At 43.4% G+C, this 23,308-nt stretch overlaps 1 protein-coding gene across 6 annotated transcripts in view; it reads left to right on the top strand.

The window, feature by feature from the left end:
- ARHGAP32 (Rho GTPase activating protein 32) overlaps window positions 1-23,308 on the top strand; it is a 470,146-nt gene that overhangs the window by 325,913 nt on the left and 120,925 nt on the right. For all 6 annotated transcript variants that reach the window (XM_059719723.1, XM_059719722.1, XM_059719720.1 and 3 more), the window contains one exon: window positions 22,457-22,594. In XM_059719723.1, the coding sequence (XP_059575706.1) occupies window positions 22,457-22,594 (138 nt within the window). The remainder of the gene's footprint in view (window positions 1-22,456; window positions 22,595-23,308) is intronic.

Genomic DNA, 23,308 nt, shown 5'->3' with positions numbered 1-23,308 from the left:
ACCTTTAAATCGGTCCCCTGATTCGATTCGGTTTCAGAGATTCAGTCACCGAATCGGGCCGAATCTCCTCCGAATCGAATCAGCACCCAAAGCTTCGCACAGCCCTACCAGGCATGTCCCATCATTGTAACAGGATCTGCACGTGGTGGTTCGGAGTTTGGCTCTGCTTCTAAACACAAACCAACCAACCCCAAAATCTTTGCCTGGGAGTATTTGGCACCTAATTCTCTTATCCTTTACATGGAATTTTCTGTTGCTACAACTGAGGATAAATTTACTAAACAAAAAGATCAGATCACCCTAGTTGTGGTGCCAGTTCCCAGCGCAACTGTTATTCATAAAAGTGCCAGTATTTTTTTTAACATGAGGTTGTTTTTATCTAAAAGAGAGTTTATTTAAAAATAACAAACAGGGGAGTGAAATCCCACTAGAAGATTCAAAATTGTGATCTAGGTTATATTCATAGCATATGAAAAAAGAAGACTCATAATTTTTTCTCCTGACCAGCGTATATATTTCACATTGCTAATCTGGCGTTATTTAGTGTTCCCAAAGCATGCCGTTACCTTTGTTGTTACAGCTCTTTGTAACTCTCCTTTTCCTGCCCCCACATCACTCTGCTTCACGTGGACAAGCATCTCATTGCTCTGATTTTTGTACACTGCTTGGTGACCTGGCATCATTCATAGTTTGAGGGCAAGCCCGTTCCAAAAAAAGAGTGCATTTGATATAACCGTACATTGTTTTTAGACCAGACCTATAAAATCAGCTGTTGTCAGCATTTGCAGGGAATTCTTTTGGAATAGTTGGTTTGTGTGTTTTAGGAATCTGGAGGATAGCTGTGTTAAACAATAGCAAGTTAGAGGGAAAAAAATTTGGGGCCTAGGCTGCCAGATACTTTCAGCTTTAATGACTATGGGAAGTTGCACTCAAATGAACCCTGCTTTGTCCTCCTAGGCTACACTGCTGCTGGTATGGGAGGTTGCACACATGGAGAAGCATGGCACATCTCAGCATGTCTCTGCCTGGTGCAGTAATTGGGTGGTATAAACTTCCCCTATAGAACTGATGATAAGAATCCACCATTGTTATAAGCTCTAAAATTTGTCCTCTGTTCTGTTGATTCCTATTGTATAAGGAAGATATTTTACAGTGCAGAATGGTAATGCAGAATCCTTACATCATACAACTTGAAAATGCATTGAGTTACTTCACGTGAATTCAGCTAATGCAGGAGAACAGAGAGACTGCATGCATTATATTTTCCAATTGCTTCTAAGAGGCTGAGGCTTTTGTGTTAGCGTCCTAACTAGGGAAAAACAGTGGGCAAGGGGGTTTGTCACACGAGCCATTGTGTCCCATGCAAGCTGAGTCTGTCAGCTGAAACGAGTGGCTTTGTGTAAATGCAGAAGGACACACTGGCAGACAAAAATGAACCTTGCCTGGTTTCCCACTATTGCTGTCGTGCGAGGGTTTTTCTACAGAGGGAAATTAGTGTTCATCAGGCAATTTACAGTGCACTGACTCCCTGTATGATTGCTCTTAGTGCTCTTGACAGGCTTATCTACAGGGGAGACTCAGAAAAGCAGTAGGAATGGACTTTAAGGTAGAGCAGTTGAACTGCATTAAGATCTTGTGTAGATATTCCATTTCAGAATTAAAGTAACCATAATTTTATTCACCTAAATTCTCTTTGGAAGCAAGATAAACTCAATTGAATTAAAGACACTTTAATTCTGGATAAAAGTGCCCATGCAGGGATTTAATGCTGTTTAACTTAATTGTTTTAAAAATTACTCAGTTTAACTTTCCGACTGGTTCTATGTGGACACTCCCGAGGCGGGGGGTAGCTTACTTCACTTTCAAGATGGAGTAAGCTATCTTGTACAGAGGATTTGTTTGCAGATGCTCTTGTGTGTCAATGTGAGGCTTGAAGCGGAGCACTGAAAATTCACACCCTAGCTTCCTGTTACTGACTTCCCCCTATAGACAGGGTCTGAGCAAAATACCTAACTAGTAACAATTCTTGGACTTATATCCCAAAACAGTCATCTTAAAGGAAAACACTACTTTATTTCTATTGCAAAGATCTGTTCCAGTGACACATTATTCCTGTATTGGTATAAGGGAAGGGTGGGCTGGAGAGCATGCAACAGCTGTTTCAGTCTTAACTGCTCCATCTGTGTGATCCAGTAGTGATACAGGGTAGTTAAATCCCACTAACTCTGACCCTGAATGAAGGAAGATTAAAATAACAGTGTTTTGGCTGCACTTGTATCACTACAGAATTGCATAGATATAAGGGTTGCATCTTAACAGATTGTATCAGTATCCTTTGGTATGGATATACTTGTTAGGTCTATCTGTAGGTCAGCTAATAAGCAGTGCAGGTGCTGCAGCGAAGGCGTGGAGTCTTATGCAGGTGTGTGGATGGTGGCAAGAGAAGCTCGACTGGAACTGTGCAAAGCAGAAGAGATTTGGGAGGCATCTGAATGCAGTGGGCGAGCTGAGATCAAGGTGGTTGTGGAAACATGTCTGCTGCTGCTGGAGAAGATGAAGGAGCAGTCAATCATTCGGAAGTGAATTCTCCATCGTCATAGTGAGGGGTTTGGTGCTTTGGCAGGGGTGCCTTCCACTCTCCGTTTGCTATTGTTGTTTTTATTCATGTGGATAATGCTAGTGTGCAAAAACCAGCCAAAGAGGGGTGTCCAGGTGTGCCAGGTCCTGTACAGACACAAGAGTAGAGGACAATCCCTGCCCTGTAAAAGTAATACTATAAATAGAGAAGATGCAGGATGAAGGAAAGAAGTGCACCAGGCAGAAAGAACATCAAATAGTTTAGTAGTATCACAGGTGGATTTTTTGGAGGGTGTGGGTTAGTCAGGGGAGAGAAACAGGAAGAAAACAGAAGGAAGAGGGCATGTGGTGTGGAGGAAGGGATGCTCCCCACTGCCCAGGTGTCTGTCCGCCCTGTGCCCACTGCTGGGGGCACCAGATGGAGCAGGCAGGTGGAGTCTCCACAAAGAATGGGCCAGGACCCCCACGGGCAGGGTGTGCTCAGCTGGGCAGATGGGATGGGGCCATGGGCAGGTGGGGAGCAGCATCCAGGAGTGGGATGGGCAGATGGGGCTGAGGTCAGAGTTGAGGCCAGGACAGCACGAGGCTAGGGCCCAGGTGACAGCACAGGGCTAGGACCGAGGGCAGAGCTGCAATCTGCTCCACACAGGTCCTTGCAACAGACACCAGGTCTGTGGGCAGGGCCTGGCCCTGGCCCCATCCGCCTGTCCTGCTCCTGAGCTCTGCTCCCCATCCGCCTGTGGCCCCATCCCACCTGCCTGGCTGAGCATGTCCTACCCATGGGGGTCCTGGCCTGCTCTCAATGGAAACCCTGCCTGCCCACCCACCCACCCACTCCATCCTGTGCCCCCAGTGGCGAGTGCAAGACAGATGGGTCCAGAGCCAGATAGGATCAACTAGCATCTCCCCATCCTGCTTCCCCTTGCCCACCACACTAGGCAGTGTAAACAGCTGTGACAGGGGGCTGAGGACAGGTCAGCACTCCCCTCCCAGCCATCAACAGCTCACCAAAACTATGGGTCAGCACCCCCTCTCCATTCCCCCCACCCTCCCAACAGCTCACCCAAACTTTGTAAGTGGCCCTCCAGCCCAAATAATTCTCCACCCCTGTCCTTACCTCTGTTCAAATCTGCTTATTGCCACTGAAACCTCTTAATTCTAATAATCTCTCAGAGAAGTTCTGTGTTTCATATGAATGGAAAACAAAGCTAATAAAATCTGCCCACACTCCCTAACTTGTCATCCAGTGTTCTGTCTGAAAGGTTGATGTCAGGCCAGATTCTGTATGCTTTCCACTTCTGGCAAGCAGGGAATAAAAATAATAATAATAAAAAAAAAGATTAATGTAGAATTTTCAAAGCTGGCAAGTGTATTAAGAAAAACCTTGTGCTGATGCTGTAAGTTAAGATGATGCCAAAACCTTGTGAGTTAATGTTTTTGCTAAAGCGTTGCTTCTTCCAGGTGTTTAAAAAATAAAATGTCACCTGCAAATGTTGAAGACGAGATATTAGCATATACAAGAGGCTTGCTAAGGAACAGCCAAGTACTGTAGGTTTTTGCCCAGAGGGAAAGCAAATGGCATGTCTAATTATCAGTTAATGTTCCTTGTTCTGTACCTGTGATACTGTTGGTTAGGACAGGGTAAGTTCATCAATTAAGATAGTGGTCAATAGAGACAGTAAGCTTGTTTCACCTGTCTCTTTCTATCAGCTGTATTTTGATGTAACTTCATAGGGTTGAATGGTATTACACCCATATTAAACAAGATTCATATCATGATGTATTGGGCCCTTTTGTTGTGAAGCACAGACTTAGCTCTTAACCCTCCCACTTGACCATGGGACTTAAGCATAAGTCCTTGATCTGTGATTCATCACTGTTCCAGGTATGCAGAGTAGTGCCGAGGGACAGAAGGGATATCTGACCATCAATCTGCAGTCCGCTCTCACAATGCAGGTGGTCATTCTGCATAATGCCTCCCCTCTGTATTAGAAGGCTGGCTAGTATCAAGCCCTTGAATAACGCTACTAGCTCTCTTGAGTTAGAGTGCAATTGCATGCTAACAGATGGGCAGCCGATAGAGTAGGAATGCTGCAGTTACCGTTTGTCTTGTATCGCATATGAAGATATGGCGGAAATATTGAATCTGATGGCAGCGTTGCACAGACCTGTGCTAGTTTGACAGATTATTTCCTATCCTCCAACCACAGCTGCTAGAACAATATGCTCTTGTACCATCCTGGCATCTATAGCTAAAATCAGACAAGTGGGTTTATCCTTGGGGTGGTTGTCCAGAGCAAGTAACTTGAATTATCTGTGATTGTCCCTGATCAATTCAGATACTTCTATATGGGTATTTAAAGTGGGACAGTGGACGTGTACGTCTGCAGGATCCCAGACTAAAAGATGTTGTCCTAGGAGAATCCAGTGTCTGTTTTTAGCCTGTGTGTGGTATGACCCATAACCCAACTGGTGATGACCTTGGCTCATAACCATTACTCTTATGCATGTAAACTTATCCACTTGCAGAACTTTCCTTTCCTTATGCTTTGTATCCCAAAGTCCTGCATTTAATTTTTCCATTCATGGCTTCCTTTGATCATTCATCATTTAAATACACAGTGGCAAAGCAAGTGGGGACAGCATTGCCTTCTGCTGTTTTTGGCTTCTGCACAGCTTAGATATAATAACAGGATCACCATTATGCATGGGTCTGGGTTTTAGTGGTGTATAACTTAGCTGTTGAGTATTTATTAATTTAAACTGCAGAGATCAATGCAGTGTCATGGAGCTGCCTGTGCTAAGCCAAATTCTTTTACCAGATGCAAAATTAGGCCTGCTTTTAGACTTGTCATTTTGGCTTATCCAACAAAGTCACGGGGGGCTTCTGATCTATTTAGGTAAGATTTCAGCATCAAATCCTAGTGCAGAAATTATTCAGTGGATTGATTTGAGGATGGTAGCATTTGTACATCAGCAAGTCATGACTTTAAGGGTGGTCGCTGACTAGTTCATCAGGTCTCTTTTGACCTAAACTGCTCCCAGTTGCTGGTGTATGGAGCTTGAAGATTAGTATGTAATCCTTTCTTATTCCTATACACTGTATACATCATTCTGTGGATGGGAACGTAATCAATGGTGTAGTAATTAGCTCAGAGGGTAGTAATCAATGGCTTAATATTTAGTTGGCAGATAGTATCAAGTAGAGTGCCCCAGAGATCAGTCCTGGGGTCAGTTTTGTTTAACATCTTGATCAGTGACCTGGAAGATGGGATGGAGTTGCACCCTCAGCAAGTCTGCAGATGACACAAAGCTGGGAGGAGTATTAGATGTACTGGAGGCTGGGCTAGGATTCGGAGAGACCTAGACAACTTGGAGGATTGGACTAAAAGAAATGTCATGAGATTCAGTAAGGAAAAGTGCAAAGTCCTGCATTTAGGATGGAACAATCCCATGCACCAGTACAGGCTGGGGGCTGACTGGCTGGGCAGCAGCCCTGCAGAAAAGGACCTTGAGGTTACAGCGGGCAATAAGATGAATGTGAGCCAGTAGTGTGCCCTTGTTGCCAAGAAAGCTAACAGCATACTGGACTGCATTGCCATCAGATAGAGGGAAGCGATTCTTCCCTTCTGTTCAACACTGGTGAGGCCACATCTGGAGTCCTGTGCCCAGTTTTGGGCCCCCCAGTACAGAAGGATGTGGACAGGTTGGAGAGAGTCCAGTGGAAGGCGGTGAAAATGGTTTGGGGGCTGGGATGCATGACTTCTGAGGAGAGACTGAGGGAACTGGACTTATTGGGAGTATTTACATGTACTCTGGGGGTGAGGGGGAAGGGGGGCTCTTTAATTACAGTGGCTCCAAGAGCCGCTCTGATTAAAGTGCCTGCAGCATCTCGTGTATCAGGGTCCCTGTGCTTCAGAATGATGACAGAGCACTTTAGCTAAAGCGCATCGAACAAGCTTTAGTTAAAGCGCCCCTGTTACCAATATAAAGATCAGGGACGCTGATGCATGAGACATGGAAGCTGCTGGAGTGTGCTAATTAGCATGTTCCCGCAGACTCGATTAATCAAATCTGCTCTGGTGCACTGTAATTACAGTGCATCAGAGCAGCCTCCCCACTCATCTACATGCGCCCACGTAGTCTGGAGAAGAGAAGACCAAAAGGGGATTTAATAGCAGCGTTGGACTACCGAAGGGTGGTTCCAAAGAGGATGGAGCTAGACTGTCTCAGGGGTGGCAGATTACTGGGCAATGAGCAATGGGCTTAAGTTGCTGCAAGGGAAGTTTAGGTTTGATATTAGGAAAAACTTTCTCACAAGGAGGGTATTAAAGCACTGCATCAGGTTACCCAGAGAGGCTGTGGACCCTCCATCCTTGGAGGTTTTTAAGACCCAGCTAAACAAAGCCTTTGGTGTGATGATGGCTGGGACTGGTCCTGCTTTGAGCAGGAGGTTGGACTAGATGTGGATGCCTGAGGTCCTTTCCAGCCCTGACTTTCTATGATTCTGAAAGGGCTGAAGAGCATGCACAGGCACACTCCCAGTCAGGAAGGGAAGATGAGCAAGAGTGAAAGCTGTTTCTCAAAACAAAAAAGCACATCATGTGGCTGTTCCGCCATGAATGTTTTTTGAAGCTGTAAAGGCTTTTACAATTATATGAAGTTTGTTAATGTTGTGTCCCTTGGGCATCATGCCTGCCAGGAAAGCTTTGAATTAGAGAGATCAATCTTCTTGTATCCAAATGTATTCTGTTCAGTGCTGGAGGAAAAGTTAAAGTCTCTGTTGAAATTTAAGCGGACAGAATAGTGATTATGGTTTCTCTTTGAGTGATGCATTTTGGCAGGGCCTCTGATTGTCATGTGGTGCTTTGTAGGGCAAGGCTGGGCCCAGCCACAAATTGAAGAGGACAGTTGGCTTGAAATTGTTCTAAAGAAGCACTGTTTTTTGTTTCGTAACAAAACAAGTGTAAATGCATCTCAGGGCAGCAGTTTCTCTACAATTTTACTTGTTTTACAACTTTTCCAAGACCAGGTTTGGTGGAAATCCAAAAAAGAAAGGATTCTGCTGTGCGTTCCTGCTTTTCTTAGCCATCTTGCTGTTCAGCTTCTATGGCAAACTTTGGCATGTTTGTATGTATAAAAACTGACGTTTGGGCTTGTCTATGCAGGGAGATTGATGGACTTAGTTATTCCAGGGCATTTATTTTGTAACACCAGTTCTGGAATTGGTTCCCCATGTGAACACTCCCTGTTTCAGAATCAAAGTGCCTTTATTCCAGAACAGTATGTCCACCCAGGAGAGTTATTCCAGCATAGGTAGGCGTATCAGTTTTCCTTGTGTACTAAAAAGCCTTGGTGGTCTCTAGGTAAGTAAAATTTTAGGACACATAAAATTGCAAACAAAACACACATTTCAAGGGAGCATACTAACTAATGCACAGATCCATATTTTGGCCAAGTTTCTGTCTTGGGTACAGAATGACAAAGAGAGATGTATTCAGTATTTCCAACCACGAATGTTCAAAATTCAGTAACCAGGAATTATAATATGAGCATAAAAAATAATGGATGCCTATACACAAGCAGTTTTGATTAATTGAATCTGCTGGACTGGTAATTACCATGCTCCAGCAACCTCCAGCGTCTCATGTATCAGCATCCCCACACTTCAAAATGAGCTTTAAATAAAGACAAGTTTTAGATAAAGGGCCCCACCACCATTTAGAAGTGTGGGGATGCTGATACATGAGGTGCTCTGGACACTTTAATTAGAGGGGCTCTTGGAGTTGCTCTAATTAAAACGCTCCCCTTCCCTCCCACACACACACTCTCCTGAAGCACATGTATAAAATGCCCAATCAGATTTTAAAAACCCTCTCTATAAATTAGAGCCCCCACCATGCTTTTAGTGTTTTAAGCCTTTACAGTACCTGTTTTCATCCTTTTCTCTATTATCAGGACCAGTGGGAGCTTAAATTTATTTCTCTAAATGAAAACCAAGTTTTTTTTCCATGTCATCACAAGACTCCTGGGCTAGGGACAGACATTCAAAAAGCCTGAGCCTGAATTGATTCAATCTTTGCAGGTTAGTCTAACCTGGCTAGGCTGAATCAGTTTGTAACCGAACAGAGATCCCATGCCTACAGTGGCTCAGGCTAGAAGCCGGGGGGTGCTAGAGCAGCCCTCCCTTCCCTTCTACAGTGCTGAGCTGAGGGGGGGCATGGCCAGGTCCTGGCAAGACGCTTTGATTAGGGAGAGGTTCCCCCCTGTCTTCTGACCAGCCCAGCAGGGAATTGATAACACAGTGTTTCTTACCCCTAACTCAATGCTTTATCTCACTTTATTAAGAAAACAACACAGGAACATTACCAGCTATCTGTTGGTTCTGCCTTTGTCCTGTCTGCCGCAGAACGGATCGTAGCCAGCATGTGGTCTGTTAGCTGATGCTGAGATGTGTCTGTGTAAGGCAGAGAGGATGGGGAGGGAAGTGGGGGGAGCAGGGGGAAGCCAGGCAGGGAGCAGAGGGGCCAACCCTGCTGTGGAGCAGAGATCCCCACCCAGCCCTGAGAGCATGCCGGGATGCTGGGGGACTCTGGTGTAACTTAAACCAGCAAGAGGTCTGGAACAGACATTGTATAAACCGATTTGACCCAAATCAGTTAAGTTTGATACCACATTCAACTAGGTTTATCTCAAACCAGTTTCAGCCATTTTCAAGTTGGTTTATGTGCACTGAATGAACATCTGCTCTGTTACAGGTTTAAATTAATTTCTGATCGTTTAAACTGGTTTATGTGTAATGTCTGTCCCTAGCCCAGGAGCTGGGGCTTTAAGGAGAAAGTACCAAATATGAAACTTTCAATAAAAGGTGTTGCATTTTTATTGCCTGCTATAGCTCTTGGCCCCATTTGGGCCTCCACACAGACTGAAACGTTACTCTGAGCACGTATCATGGTGGATTGCATGCAACATAGTCACTGAACGCTTGCCTTCTGGCTTTTCAAGAGATTTCTTTTGAACTGTTGACATTTGAAGCAAGTTGCAGCTGACTTGAAGATGTGTTGGCTCCAAAGTGGGTTGGGGACCCATAACTTCTAGGCTTCGTTTGGAGGTCAATGCCCTCAAAGATAGGACTTTTGTGCCATGAAAATCAGGAAGGGTTCCCTACCCTGTGGATTGTGCTGACAGATGGCCATTTCGGCTTTGCAGAGAGGACACGGTGATCTTGGCAGCGCATCCCACTTTGTCAGGTCAGCAAGAACCCTTAACACTGTAACCAGTTTTCTCTGGGGGAAATGTCAATATTTATACTTTGGGAAACAGGTTTCCAGTTACCTTGCCGCTTACCGTCATGGGTCCCACTCCATGCTGTGCTATATGACATCTGTTTTGGAGTACAGCATATGCAGAGCAAATATGCCAAATTTCATGGCGGTTGGCATCTGGTTTACAATGCTGGGCAACTCTGGTTGCTGCTGGGCAGGCTCATGACCTGATTTGACATGTTCAACATTAACCCTGGGTTTTCAGTGGCTCAAGACATCACTGTACAATAGCTGATGCACTATCAATGATATATGTAACTCTTCCCGTGCTGCATACCTCCGCAACACACACTCTAGATTTTCACAGCGCCGCGTGGCACAAGCACTTGGAACTTCTTTGATGCTGTGAAAAGGTCTTTCGTCGTCCTGACCCAAAAATTCAAGCATCTTCCAGAGGAATCTTTATTAACTGTTGACATTACGGGGCTGTGATGTACAATAAACACCAGGGAACAATTTAAAAAAGCTGCCTTCCACAGAGAATATTTAGGGGTAGGCGTGGAGAAACATTTCTTTTTTTATGAAATCTTTTCACTGGCAGAAATTCAGCTGGCCCACATTATGGCACTTATCATAGCTTGGCTATAAGCTTGCCTCCTTTGCTGCACAGTTCTGCAGTAATTTCAGAAAGGATTTTACAAAGGGAATTTTTGTGCACGTAAATAGCCTTTGCCATATGGTCCTGGTCCTAGACAAAATTGCCCTACTGCAGTGCTTTATTATGCTATGCTGTGTACGATGCATTGAATCACACCCCCCAAAAATGGTTTGTGCAGTGACATAAATCTTCTGTTGAAATTAGTGGCAAAGCTCTTGTTGACCTCACGCCCACCTGTATTTACACAATTCTTCCCCTATTGACTGATAATTTGGTGGGGTAGGAAACGCATCTTCCTGTGTTTTGTGTGCAGCTTCTATCACGCTGTCCAAATTCAGTAACTAACTGAGCTCACGAGTCAGTAACAGACTTGGCAGACTTCCATTCAAAAGGGGGGAATATGCCCTCCGAACACAAAACAACACAAAACCAACCTGTTTCTGCGTGTTTCCGAGTTCTCCCTTTTTTCTGCAAGTGTTGATACCCTCCTGGCTACTGTGAGCAGTGCTTGGGCGGTAGAGTGTGTCTATTAAGCGAAGGGGCAGGCACAGCTGTTGCAGTAAACACGGCAGTAGGAGCTCAGTTATTAATAGGTCAGAGAAGAGGGAAGCGATTTCCTTGCGTATATTTTTTAATTGATCCATTTTCTTGCTAATTTGTGGCTGTGAGGCATTTTGTTTCTTTGTTTGTTTTTAGGCTTTTGTGGCTTACCTTTCAAAGGAACCCTGTCGGTGATGGCACACGTTAAAGAAAAATGACCCACCCTAAATATTCCATTTTGTAGGTCTTGGCGTCGCTGTTCAATCTGTTTTTTCTTAAAATCAGTGTGTGCAACTGCCAAAAAAGCAGCTATTTTTCCATTTTGGCTACAGTGTTGGTTCAGTTATAAAACTTCTCCAAGCCCTCCCGGATTTCTTCTGCTGTGTGCTTTTTATTTAGCGTTCTAATCTCCTGCATCTTTTCCTTAACTTTTGGTCATATTCAGCTTTGAAAGCTGTTCACTGGTGGTGCTTTCTGGCCTTTAAGATAGCCCAGAAAGGGCCATAAGCCAGTCTCTGCAGCGCTTCTCAGAAATAGGTATAGATGCTTCAGCAAATTTGCTTTGTTCTCGTGTATGCTCAGGATGCACAGTGTGTTTGAAGACACTTGGAGAGGACACAGACTGTACCCTAAAGTGTTGAGCATCCTGCAGTGTAGGCCTTCAGTCCTCCATACTGTGCCACAGAAGTGAAATGCTAAAGCTTTGTGTAGCCCAGGGACCTGCACATTGCAGAGAAATTTGGGGATTGTGCTTAGACAAAACACAAGGATAATGGCAGATAGAAGGAGCAGGCTTAGAGCAAGGGAGGACACCACTTGTTGCATGAAAATAACAGATGGCTGTTGTTCTCACATCCTAAAAGCAGGTGGAGACAGATGTTCACCCACTACATCGTGTGGTTCTAGCACACCGTGTTCACTCCAGCCTAATTTATTTTTTATTGATCCTCAAACCAAGTCTGAGGACGAACCGTGGTGTTTGTACGGAGGCTGCACCTTAGAGCACTACCAGTGTTTGTCTTTGCTACACTATTCATGCTGCTGCCCAGCCAAAATGTTTTAAGGTCTGGTATTATAATTGCGATGAGCCCTGCATTTATCTGTACTCTGCAGGAATACGTTGTGTTTCTGTAATGGAAGCAGTGTCAAATATATCACGTCTTTAATCATTTTCACACCTTTAAATTTATGTGTTTGGCAAATGATGTGATAGGTAAGTGCAGTGTTGTTGCTTAGCAACCTTAACTGGGTTTTTTTTAAACAAAGTTTCTTGCCTTGGGAACTGTAACCTCTTTCATAGATTTGCTCCCTGGTGATTACTTTTACTGAATGATCACTGAATAATACTGCTTTGATGCTTTGATCAGCCTTCAAAAAAATGCATTCAATTTGTTAGATGAGACACAATAGTGAGGATCAAGAAATGGAGGTTTATTTGCTACTCTGCCACTGCTTGTCTTGGTGACCTCTGGCAAGTTGCTTTCAAATTTAACCATTCAGAAAATAGGGATAATGGTACCTCCTTTCGTTTGTAAAGCACTTCAGCGTGTCAGGAAGAAAAGTGTTAAAGAGTTACTGTTGCTGTCTGAGGGGTTTGGGTTGTAGCTGTGTTGGTCTAAGGACATAGGCAGACAAGGTTCCTTGGGTGAATTTGATATCTTTTATTAGACCAACTCAAATGGTTGGAGAATAGTTATTAAGCAAGCTTTTGGGTTCAAAAACCCTTCGTCAGGCTAAGGAAGTTTCAGCAGTTGGTGTGTGCTCTTCCTGGATGTTGTTGTCTGACACATATGGGAGCATAGACAGGGGTCAGTGGCTTACTCCTTTTAAATATACATAAAGAGTGTATATAACCACCTGTAAATAGATATACATTCATTTGCTGCGATGATGCCTTTAAACTGGTAGAGTTTGAGTTCCCAGTACTCAGCCGTTAGTTTTTTGGTGGCTTTGAGTCGTTTCTTCTGTGATGCCTGCTCAAGTTGGGATCTGATTTTAATTTTCTGACACGTAGAAAGGCAGGCCCCTAGGCACCGCATTCTCTCACCCTTCCTTATCCTGTCCCCCCTTCCTCCATGGCTCTCTGACCCATTGATCTTGCTATATAATTTTACTAGGGAGATGATTGATGTCAGAGTGTTTACATTACAAGATGTCAGGAGGGAAGGGAATTTCATTAAGGCACTGAAAGATGTAAATCTTGTTTCAGATTCCAAGAGCTTTAAGGTCTCACTTTTTTCAGTCTGTGGTTCAGAAACAAACTTAGCTCAGGAGGGAAAAAAAGGGGGGGGGGATCATCATCTCCTTAGATGCTGTGCACCATTTGTATGATTCTAAAATGTCTTATTCCACTGCAGCTCCAAAACGTGAGTATTTCCAGCAAAGACTGGACAAAACCATTGCCTGGTGGCTGGTTATTTCTTATGGCTTTAGTGATGGCCCCTGGCCAAAAGGCTCTCTGCCCCTTTTTCAGATTAGCAACCTAAAGTCTGTTCATTTATCCTAGTTAACCTAACTGGGCTGGAATGCATGGGAGAACAGCTCTTCTTAAGAGATTTTGGTTATTATTCAGTTGGGTCAGGATTATGGGAGACCAGTTTTCCTAAACAGCTTTTCAACACATCTTCTTCCTTTTCCTGTTCAAAAGGCGCAATCAAGAAGTGCACAGAAGAATGGTTTGTAGGACAGGGACAAGAGGAGGTGTGGAAGAGAGAGGAGATGAGAACTTAGGGTGGTTACTATATTTTTGCCTTTTGCAAGTAATTAACATTGCTACATCAATCTGTGTTAACAATTTAATAAGAGCATTAGTTTCTACCGTGGAATTAGGCTGCTCAGTGCGCACTGGGCAATCACATTGGGCTTTCTTATGTGCCTTCCATATCTTACAGTCTGAGCTATATCTGTTCTTATCTTTCTCTTGCAGCAGTGTCTTTCTCACATATGTCCATCTTAAGCAATTCCAAGTGAAGCCCTGAATTGGAGGCTTGTTGTCATTTTTCCCTTGTTTAAAACCAATCTTTCCTCTGTGTATTTTGCACCCACAGCTTCCCATTGCTGAAAAGTTATATTCCAGTTGCATTCATGAGGCATTTTGTAGAGCCTGCTAATGCTCTGTATTAAGCCATATTAACTGAAGGTGTGAATTTAATGTGTGGAAGTCAGAATGCTTTAAACCCCTGTGAAGATGCTCTCATGCAGTAGTAAATTGGCCTTGCTTGACTCCAGTCCAAACTCCCTTCACTTTTATGTTGGTTTTAATATTTTCTTAATATTAAGGAAGTTGTTAGACTATACTAGGAGGTGGGAAATCTAAGAATGTTTGATAAATAGACTTCAACTTTTATATAAAGCCACCTCTGATGCCAGACAAAAATATTTCCTGGGGAAACCCTAAGTAGTTGATTTGTTCTCTGTTTTGACTATATTTTACGCCATTTTCCACTGTGATTTGTTGCAAAAAAGGGCTGAAGGGTCATGTTGGAATAACATACAAACCCTAAAACCCAGACTGCTGTAAATGTCACCCCCACAGCAGAGCTGAAGCCTCCAGTTAGATTCTGGCATTTTCCCAGTGATGTTTTTTCTCACTGTTTTTGCTATGGCATCAGTGATATCTGACTTTTGTGCCATTTACTTTCTCTTTGATTTCCTGTCTATCGTCACATGGATTGGTATGTGGTTCATAGGGCAGCCACGTGACTTTTGTCAAAAATTCAGGATGACTGAGCGTTTGAACCTGGAAGGAATAATCCCATCCATCGTACAAAATAAATAAATAAAATAAATCATGGAGATATTACAGAGGAAGCATGCTCAGTCCTTAGGACAGGACAGCGTCCTATCTATACAATGTGTAGACAGCACTGGGCGCCTCACTGGGCTGTAGAATCGGGCTCTATCTTGCATGCTCTATCAGGCTCCTGGCGCCATGGATCTTGTATTCTTTGCTGCTCAGTGGCCCAGCTTCAGCAAGAAGGTTGGAGGAAGTCCTCAGCTCATCTAGCCCATGGCTGGATAGTTAGGGCACATCACTGGGAAGTGTGAGATGTGAGTTCAGACTCCCTTCAATTAAGTGTAGCCGGCTCCCTGTGTTTCCCACTGCCCGGGTAAATGTTCTAACCCTGAAATTACCGAGCAAGAGGTTGGTGGGTTGTTGTGCTTCTTTTCCCTGGTAGCATGGGATCCTGAGATGATGAAGGTGCATAAGGGTTCTGAGTCCAATGCCCGAGAAGCAAGAATCCTCAAACCCTGGTGCCTGACGTTGCCTTTTTTGCTGCCTGGTCATTGGTTCTGTGAATATGGCTGTGCGTTGAGAGAAGAGGAGAGCCATGTGCCTCCCTGGATGAAGCAGGATCTTTCTCTTGCAGCAGTGGCTGGGGAATTGGCTCCGTGGTCGGATCCAGAGGGTGGTGGTCGATGGAAGTCAATCGTCATGGTGCCCTGTGACCAGTGGGGTCCCCCAAGGCTCTGTCCTTGGACCTGTATTGTTCAACATCTTCATCAACGATGTGGGCGTTGGAGTCAGAAGCGGACTGGCCAAGTTCGCCGACGATACCAAACTCTGGGGTAAAGCATCCACACCTGAGGACAGGAGGGCGATCCAGGCTAACCTTGACAGGCTCAGAAAATGGGTGGATGAGAACCTGATGGCGTTTAACCCCGAAAAATGCAAGGTTCTCCACCTTGGGAGGAAAAACCCACAGCATGCTTGAGCATGCTTATAGGCTTGGCAGAGCTACGCTGGTTAGCACTACAGATGAAAGGGACTTGGGGGTCATGATTGACCACAAGATGAACACGAGCCTGCAATGTGATGCTGCAGCTAGTAAAGCAAGCAAAATGCTGGCTTGCATCCATAGATGCTTCTCAAGCAAATCCCGGGATGTCATTCTCCCGTTGTACTCGGCCGAGGTAAGGCTGCAGCTGGAGTACTGCGTCCAGTTTTGGGCTCCACAATTCAAAAAGGATGTGGAGAGGCTTGAGAGAGTGCAGAGGAGAGCCACGCGCATGATCAGAGGTCAGGAAAACAGACCTTATGACAACAGGCTGAGAGCTATGGGGCTCTTTAGCCTGGAAAAGCTCAGGCTCAGGGGCAATCTGGTGGCCACCTATAAGTTTATCAGGGGTGTTCACCAGGATCTGGGGGAACGATTGTTCACCAGAGCGCCCCAAGGGATGACAAGGTCTAATGGTTATAAACTCCAGCAAGACCGTTTCAGGCTGGACATAAGGAAGAATTTCTTCACTGTCCGAACCCCCAAGGTCTGGAATAGACTGCCATAGAAGGTGGTTCAGGCACCCACGTTGAATGCCTTCAAGAGAAATTTGGATGCTTATCTTGCTGGGATCCTATGACCCCAGCTGACTTCCTGCCCCTGGGGCAGGGGCTGGACTTTATGAACTTCCAAGGTCCCTTCCAGCCCTAATGTCTATGAAATCTTGAGACAGGAGGCTGTCTTTTTTCTGCCAAGCTTAAGTGTTTCATAAAAGAAGCAGGATCTGAGCCTCTGTGAGAGGCATCCTTATTTATTAAGTTTCACAGAAATGAGCAGTGGAGCTGCCCATTAACTTTCTTGGTGGTTCAGTTCCTCTTACAACCCAGCAGAAGCTGCTTAGACAGCCACAGGGGAGGCTCTTCAGGCCAGACTCTAAGCAGAAAAAATCAAGCCACCTCTAAAAATATCCCCATATTTAATTGTCGTCAGGGTAGTGGGAGCTGTTTTTGGAAGCAAACAACCCCTGCGTGGGGCAACAGGCTACGAACAGTTTGAGAAGTGCTGGAATAGAGGTGCTGGTTGAACCCGGACTGGGAGTGAAATGAAATAAAGATGAGAGAGAAAAAAGACTCGGTTTAATTTGTCTTTTTTTGTTCCCAGTCCAATAATAACCGAGAAGTGCAGCAGAGAGCAAGTTAATTTCATGACTAATGAAGCCAGCTCCATGGCACCCTCCAGCATTGTGTATCTAGTGTGGGGAGGGGGCGAGGGAGAAATGATACCGTGCTTTGGAAATCACCAAATGAGAATGGTTCGTGAGACTGCATAACCCCCTTCTGGCTATGGCCGTCTGTCAGCTCTCTGATGCTATTTGATCGGGGGAGCTAAAAATATGGATTTGAGGAGCTGTGTTTGTGAATCTCCGTCACTGAATCTGTTTCCCGTGATGCCCAGCAGCGGTAGCTTTCTATAAATTGAATGCAGCTGAATGTTTTCACTAATCGAAGGTTCAACTCTCTGCCTCGGTGGAAATTAAATGATTGGTTCAGTAATCTCTAATCATATTTACCGTGACATTTTTGTCACTGAGCTAGCAGGAAGGAATGGAGTGCTTCATTGCAGTGAACTCATTACATTGAGTTGAAATCTCATCTTGCTTTTATAGCAAAGAGTATTTTAAATCCTATGCAGCAACGTGTAAAGAAGAAAGCAGTTGAAGAAGAGGTTGGAATTGAAACAAAAAAAATCTGATTTCGAGGAAGTTGCATGATTTCAGCATGGTTTTTTTTCTCTCCGAAATGGAACGAAGGCAAAATTTTGACATTTCCTACAAAACAAAATTCTGAAAGCAGTACTCTGGGTACAACCAAAACACTATGGTTTGATTTCATCCTCCTTGTTTATCATTTTATGTACTTGTGTATACAACCGGTTTGTCTTTTAAAGTCATTTTGAAATGAAAATTCAACATTTTTCATTCTAAAATGTTTAAAAGGGGGGCATTGTTGTGTTATTTAAATGTTTCGGTTTGTCAACATTGGCACGTCATTTGAAACGTTTAGGTTTTTTATGGACTGTGTTTTCTGTCAAAATAAAATCTTTTTTTAGAAAATTTCTCACTAGTTTCAGCTGCTTTTCTTTACTGAGCATATAATGCCTTGGAAATGAAAAGCCCCTGAATTCATAAACACGAGCCCTGATCCAAGATGTCCCCGATGCCAGCGATTCTTAATCAGGGAGCTGTGGCACCCAGGGGTGCTGCCAGATTGTATGAAGGCTGCCATGAGGTTTGAGGAGATAAGTGAAGAGATAAGCAGGTAAGTGCAGGGTCAAGATTGTCTCTGTCTGGTCAATCCACTGCCCAGCCTCTCTGCAGGGAATGAAGTATTGTAACATGTACATTATTTTTTGAAACTGGGCACAACTCAGTTCACAAAAGTTATGGAGGGGTGCCTCGAGCCCATTGAGGCATGCCTTGAGTCCAAAAAGATTGAGCTCTACTGCCATACATGCATGCCTAAATGTAGGTGTATGATTATGTCCCATTAACTTGAATAGCAGTTAAGTGTGTATTTAAGTGCTCTGAACAGAGCATCTTTTCGGAATAAGGGCCAGCCATAAATCAGACTGGGGGAAAATAATTAAATAAAACTGGCAGTGTAGAAATTAGCAAGTGAACAGGAATTGACATGGAAGGGCAGTTTAAGAGACCATGTATAATGAAAAGAAATCATTCTTACTTGTTAATATGTATTAGTTGCCTGAGGCACCTGTAATGTTTAGCTTCTCTATAAAATGCAAACATGAAGATGAAACCATGAGGCTGGTTTAATTGTTTTTCTCTGTCTCATTTCTATGGTTTCATTAAATTTCTGAAGAAAGCAATTTACTTCTGCAAAACCTTCTGGTGTTTTAGAATTAGAAAAGACATTGCAGTCAATGTAATAGTGAACTGTAGGATCTTCATTTGATTGATGTTTCTTTCACAAGGTAGCTGCTGGCCTGATTTTGGCTGTATAGCCCTACAGGTCTGGCTGAGAACTTAATTCAGGTACTTACCTACCTGTTTTTATCTTGGGAAGATCATCCAAGAAGCTGGTATTGATGTGTACTGACTGTTCGTTGGCAACCAAAATGATTAGAGGCCTGGGAAACGTGGCTTGGGAGGAAAGGCTGAAAGAACTTGGGTTATTTATTCTGGAGAAGAGAAGACTGTGAGCAGAATTTGATAATAGTCTTCAAATACTTGAAGGGCAGTTATAGAGAGGATGGAGATATATTAATCTCTGTGGCTATAGGGGTCAAATTAGGAGCAGTGGTCTTAAACTTCAGCAGAGGAAATTTAGGTTGGAGATTAGGAAGAGGTTTCTCACTGTGAGGGTGGTTAAGGCTTGGAACAAGCTACCTAGAGAGATTGTGGAATCTCCTTTCTCAGAAATGTTCAAGACTAGGTTATACAGACACTTTACTGGAAGGTTTAGTCAGGGATGATTATGCCTGGAGCAGGGGACTGGACTAGATGATCTCCTGAGGTCCCTTCTGGCTCTGCTTTTCTACAATTCTGTGTGATTGGATTCATTACTATACACATCTCCACTAAATGATGTCCAATTTCTTGTGAAGCCCATTGCAAGGATTTCCTTCCCCTGAAATTATATTGCATCCTAAAGTAATGTGACTGCATTCTGTTTCCATAAAACTTAACCATGTAGGTCCCAGTTGTGCAAAGGCTTTCCCTTAGAAATACTCATGAATGGAAAATTAAACACACGAGTGCGTTGTTTCAGGCTCGGAGCCTGAGAATGTAAGGAAATATTTGCATTCAGCATACTGGAACATTTCTTCTGGCCATCAGTGCATGAAATGCAATTCCGGAAGACGATTCGGTATATAACTGCCAGGGTTATTATTGTTCTGACTGAGGTTAGTTAGCAGTCAGTGAACCCAGCGTGCCTAGAAACTATCCATACATGAATCTGATAGACTTAGTAGCTACCAGTAGCCTAGATACTGTGTCATTAAACAATGAGCAAAGGTCTATTATATCATCTATTCTGTTCCACAGCCTGATTCCACACGCTCCGCTGCTCCAAACCGCAGTGTTTGCTGACCCCAGCCATTCCTGTCTTGTAAATTTATGTCTTATTGTCTTAATTACGACTAAGTGACACCGCATATCTACAGCAAGCTGGTATTTAAGCAAAAGATATCATGGAAGCATTGTCATTCATGACACAGTAATAATCAGTGGTTGAAAAATGCCGTGGAAATTTATTGACCTTTGGACAAGTAGCCTACAGGACTTTATGGAAATGTCCTGTTAATATGCAGCTGGCAAACGCAAAAGAAAGGACTGCAACAGTTTCTTGATCTGTGTGTCTGCGTGGTGGGGCCCTGCTGCTGCTCAGTTGAGGGTCATGTTGAACTTGCCCAAAGAGTAAGGGTCACAATTCAGTTGTATAAGACAGAGTGAGTTGCAAATGTCTTTTATCTTGTAAAGAAATAAAGCAAGACAACATGGACAGACGAGAGAAAGGAAAACACGAATTAAAGTTAAAAAACTTCAGTGCTTCAAGTGTAGTGGAACTTACCTTTCCAGGCTTGTGAAATATTGATTGATACTTGTGGTATGAAAGTGGGAGTTATAAGTACAGTACACACAGACTGGAGCTGTGAAACCCATATATATATATATATATATATATATATATATATATATATATATATATATATATATATATGAATTAGACAGAAAATAGCTAGTGCTGTCGAGGAGATTACAGAGCTGAATTTACAGCTTCTGTAGAAACTTTGTGTATTAACTGACCCCAAAGTGATTGCTGGCACTTCTTTGGTAAATAACATTTGGATTTAGCAGTTAAAAATAGCAAATTAAGTTGCTGGAAAAATTAAGCAAATTCCCACATTGAAGAATGGGCATCATCCTAAGCTTGCACAATAGTGTGCAAGCAGAGATTTTAATAATCAAACAGGGTCTTTGAGGAAATACGAGCTTCTTATGTCACTCCTGACATAGAGCGAAGCCATAAATAGAAACAAGTTTGATTTATTTCTGCAAGAAACTGTGGAGAACTGGGCACAAATATGGTAGGAAGTTTGTATTTTTTATCCACTTTCCATTTTGTTTCGGGCAGCTTAATTTTTAATAGAGAGCTGCTGGGCCTGAAGATCTCAGCTGGCAGCTTTGTAGCTTGGCTTGGCCTGAGCAAGCAATTGCTTGGATCTTAGCAGAACATTGTGTGATGGGACCAGCAGTGTCTGCAGACTGCACCTTTGTGCCAGGGGTTAGGAAGCCACAACGTGGAGTCCAGACCATCATGGGCTATATTAGACCCATCGGCCAGAGCTTGGACAGCAGACTCTAGCAGACCTACAAATGCACCTCTTAAAATATTTGAAAACAAGGCGACAAGTTTTAGTGTTGTGGTTGCCACTGGCTCTCGTGTTCCACTTCACCTATTATACCACGTATCGCGGTTGTGCCTATTGGCCGTTTCATGTCATTTCTTGAATTCGGATCCCTGGCTCTGCAGTAACATTGCTGTATGTGATATGGAGCAAATTCACTCCCCATCTCTATGGTGCTGTTCTGTTCAGGCGCTCAGCACGGGAGCCCCTCTCAGTTGCATATTAAGCAACATGACTAACGTGTCGTGCTTGATTCATTGTCTCATTTTCTCCCCGCTGGGTGTAGAGTGCTCTGTGTTGGTGGGATTTAAAAAAAAAAATGCTCATGCCACTCTTTGTTAGGAAAGTCAGGCTGAAAAAGCATCTTGGCTTGGAAAGGGAAGATGGAGATGCTTTGTGGAGGTCCTTAGTCCCTGCTTCAGTTTCCTTCTCTGTAAAACAGAGAGATCATCATCTTGCCTCCCTCAGAGGGGAGCTGAAAGGATTAATTACTGTTCATAAAGTGCTTTGAAACTGTAAACTGCTGTATTAGTGCAACAGTTTTTATTGATTATAATAGGCTGGGAAGCAATTGGAACATGGTGTCTGTGTATTAAAAGCTTCACAAAAATAAATTGCACTTTGTTGCTAGGGTAAGATTTTGCTTCTGTCTCCCAAGGCAGCAACAGCATGAAATGTATTTTTGCCCATATTTTAAATTGTGAAAATGATATATTCAGAAGCAGTTCCTCAGTGAATGCCAAGTTATCTTCCACTGATGACCTTCCTCTTGAATGTCTACTACCAATGGTACGGACTCCAGACCTGCTGGTTGTGCTTTGTGTCCATGTAAAGTCCCATTTGAAGCCACTAAGGCTAAGCTCTACAGCTTGCAACATCTTATTTTAATTTACCTGGATGCAGAGGTACTCTGGGGGTGAGCAAGGTATGAAACCCTTGTAGGATAGGCAGAACAAACGGGCTTTTACACGCATCATCTTTTAGAATTAGTGGGTCAGATCAAGTCCCCGTGTAACTTTATTAAATCTGAGGGACTAATGCCAGGGATGAGGTTGAATCATTGCATTTTAAACTGTTTACAAGCTAAAGTTTAAAATAAAAATAAGAACTGGGCTTCCAGTATTTACACTCAAGTGTTTCGTAAGGGAAGATTGGCAGCAAAGGATGAATTGCTTCTGGTAGGATTGTCATTTTACACTGCTCATCAGAGTGGTCTGAGTTGGTGGTGAATATATGAAGACGTGGTGCTTTTTTCTCTCCCTCTGCAGGGCAGAAGCTGGATTGTAAAGCGGAGTTATGAAGACTTCAGAGTACTTGACAAACATCTCCACCTGTGTATTTATGACCGGCGCTTCTCCCAGCTCTCAGAGCTACCCCGCTCCGATGCCCTGAAGGACAGTCCAGAGGTAAAATGCAAACACTGTCAGCAGCTAAAGTAGTGATCAGACTCAGAACTACCTGCAAATGCTCAGAAGGTTTTTCACAGCATTAAAAAGCAGAGTTTTTATGGACTCTGAATTAGACTTGGGGAGTTGATTAGGAGTAATAGAAACTGCATATTCCTCCTACCCTGAACTTGAAGGGCTCAAAGGAAAGTGCTGAGCAAATCAGTAGAAACTGCAGCACTGCTAAATGCAAAACGGTTGTTGAGAAATCAGAGAAACAGGAAAATCCATGCTGTACTGTCAGCTATTTAGATCAAAATATTATTGTATCATTGGAAACATTTTCAGTGACGTGGATATTTGCTGACTTGACTTTAACAATGACAGCTCTCTCTGAATGCTCTGTGGTTTAAAGGACTAGAGTAATTTAAAGGAGAGAAAATTGTAAGCGTAAGCATAAAATTTATATGCTTAAAATTGTTCCAGAGTTTGTAAAGAAAACAGGAGAAGAAAAGAAATGAAAAAATAAAGCATTTGTGTTCCAGCTTGCTTAATTATACATTCAAATGAGTGTTAGAGCTAGTGTTTGTTCAAGCGTTCTTAAAAGGAGCTGCAGAAAATGTATTTAAAAAGACAAGGTCCTTATGTGTCAGTGTGTAAAGATATTTTTCATTACTTGTTGAACTGCCTGTACCTGAAATCTGGTTGGTTAAAAGAATACTTTCAGCTTGGCTG

The sequence above is a fragment of the Alligator mississippiensis genome, chromosome 16, assembly GCF_030867095.1.
Source record: "Alligator mississippiensis isolate rAllMis1 chromosome 16, rAllMis1, whole genome shotgun sequence".
NCBI lineage: Eukaryota > Metazoa > Chordata > Crocodylia > Alligatoridae > Alligator > Alligator mississippiensis.
The sequence above is the reverse complement of the archived record's forward strand: the minus strand, read 5'-3'. Positions and strand labels throughout refer to the sequence as shown.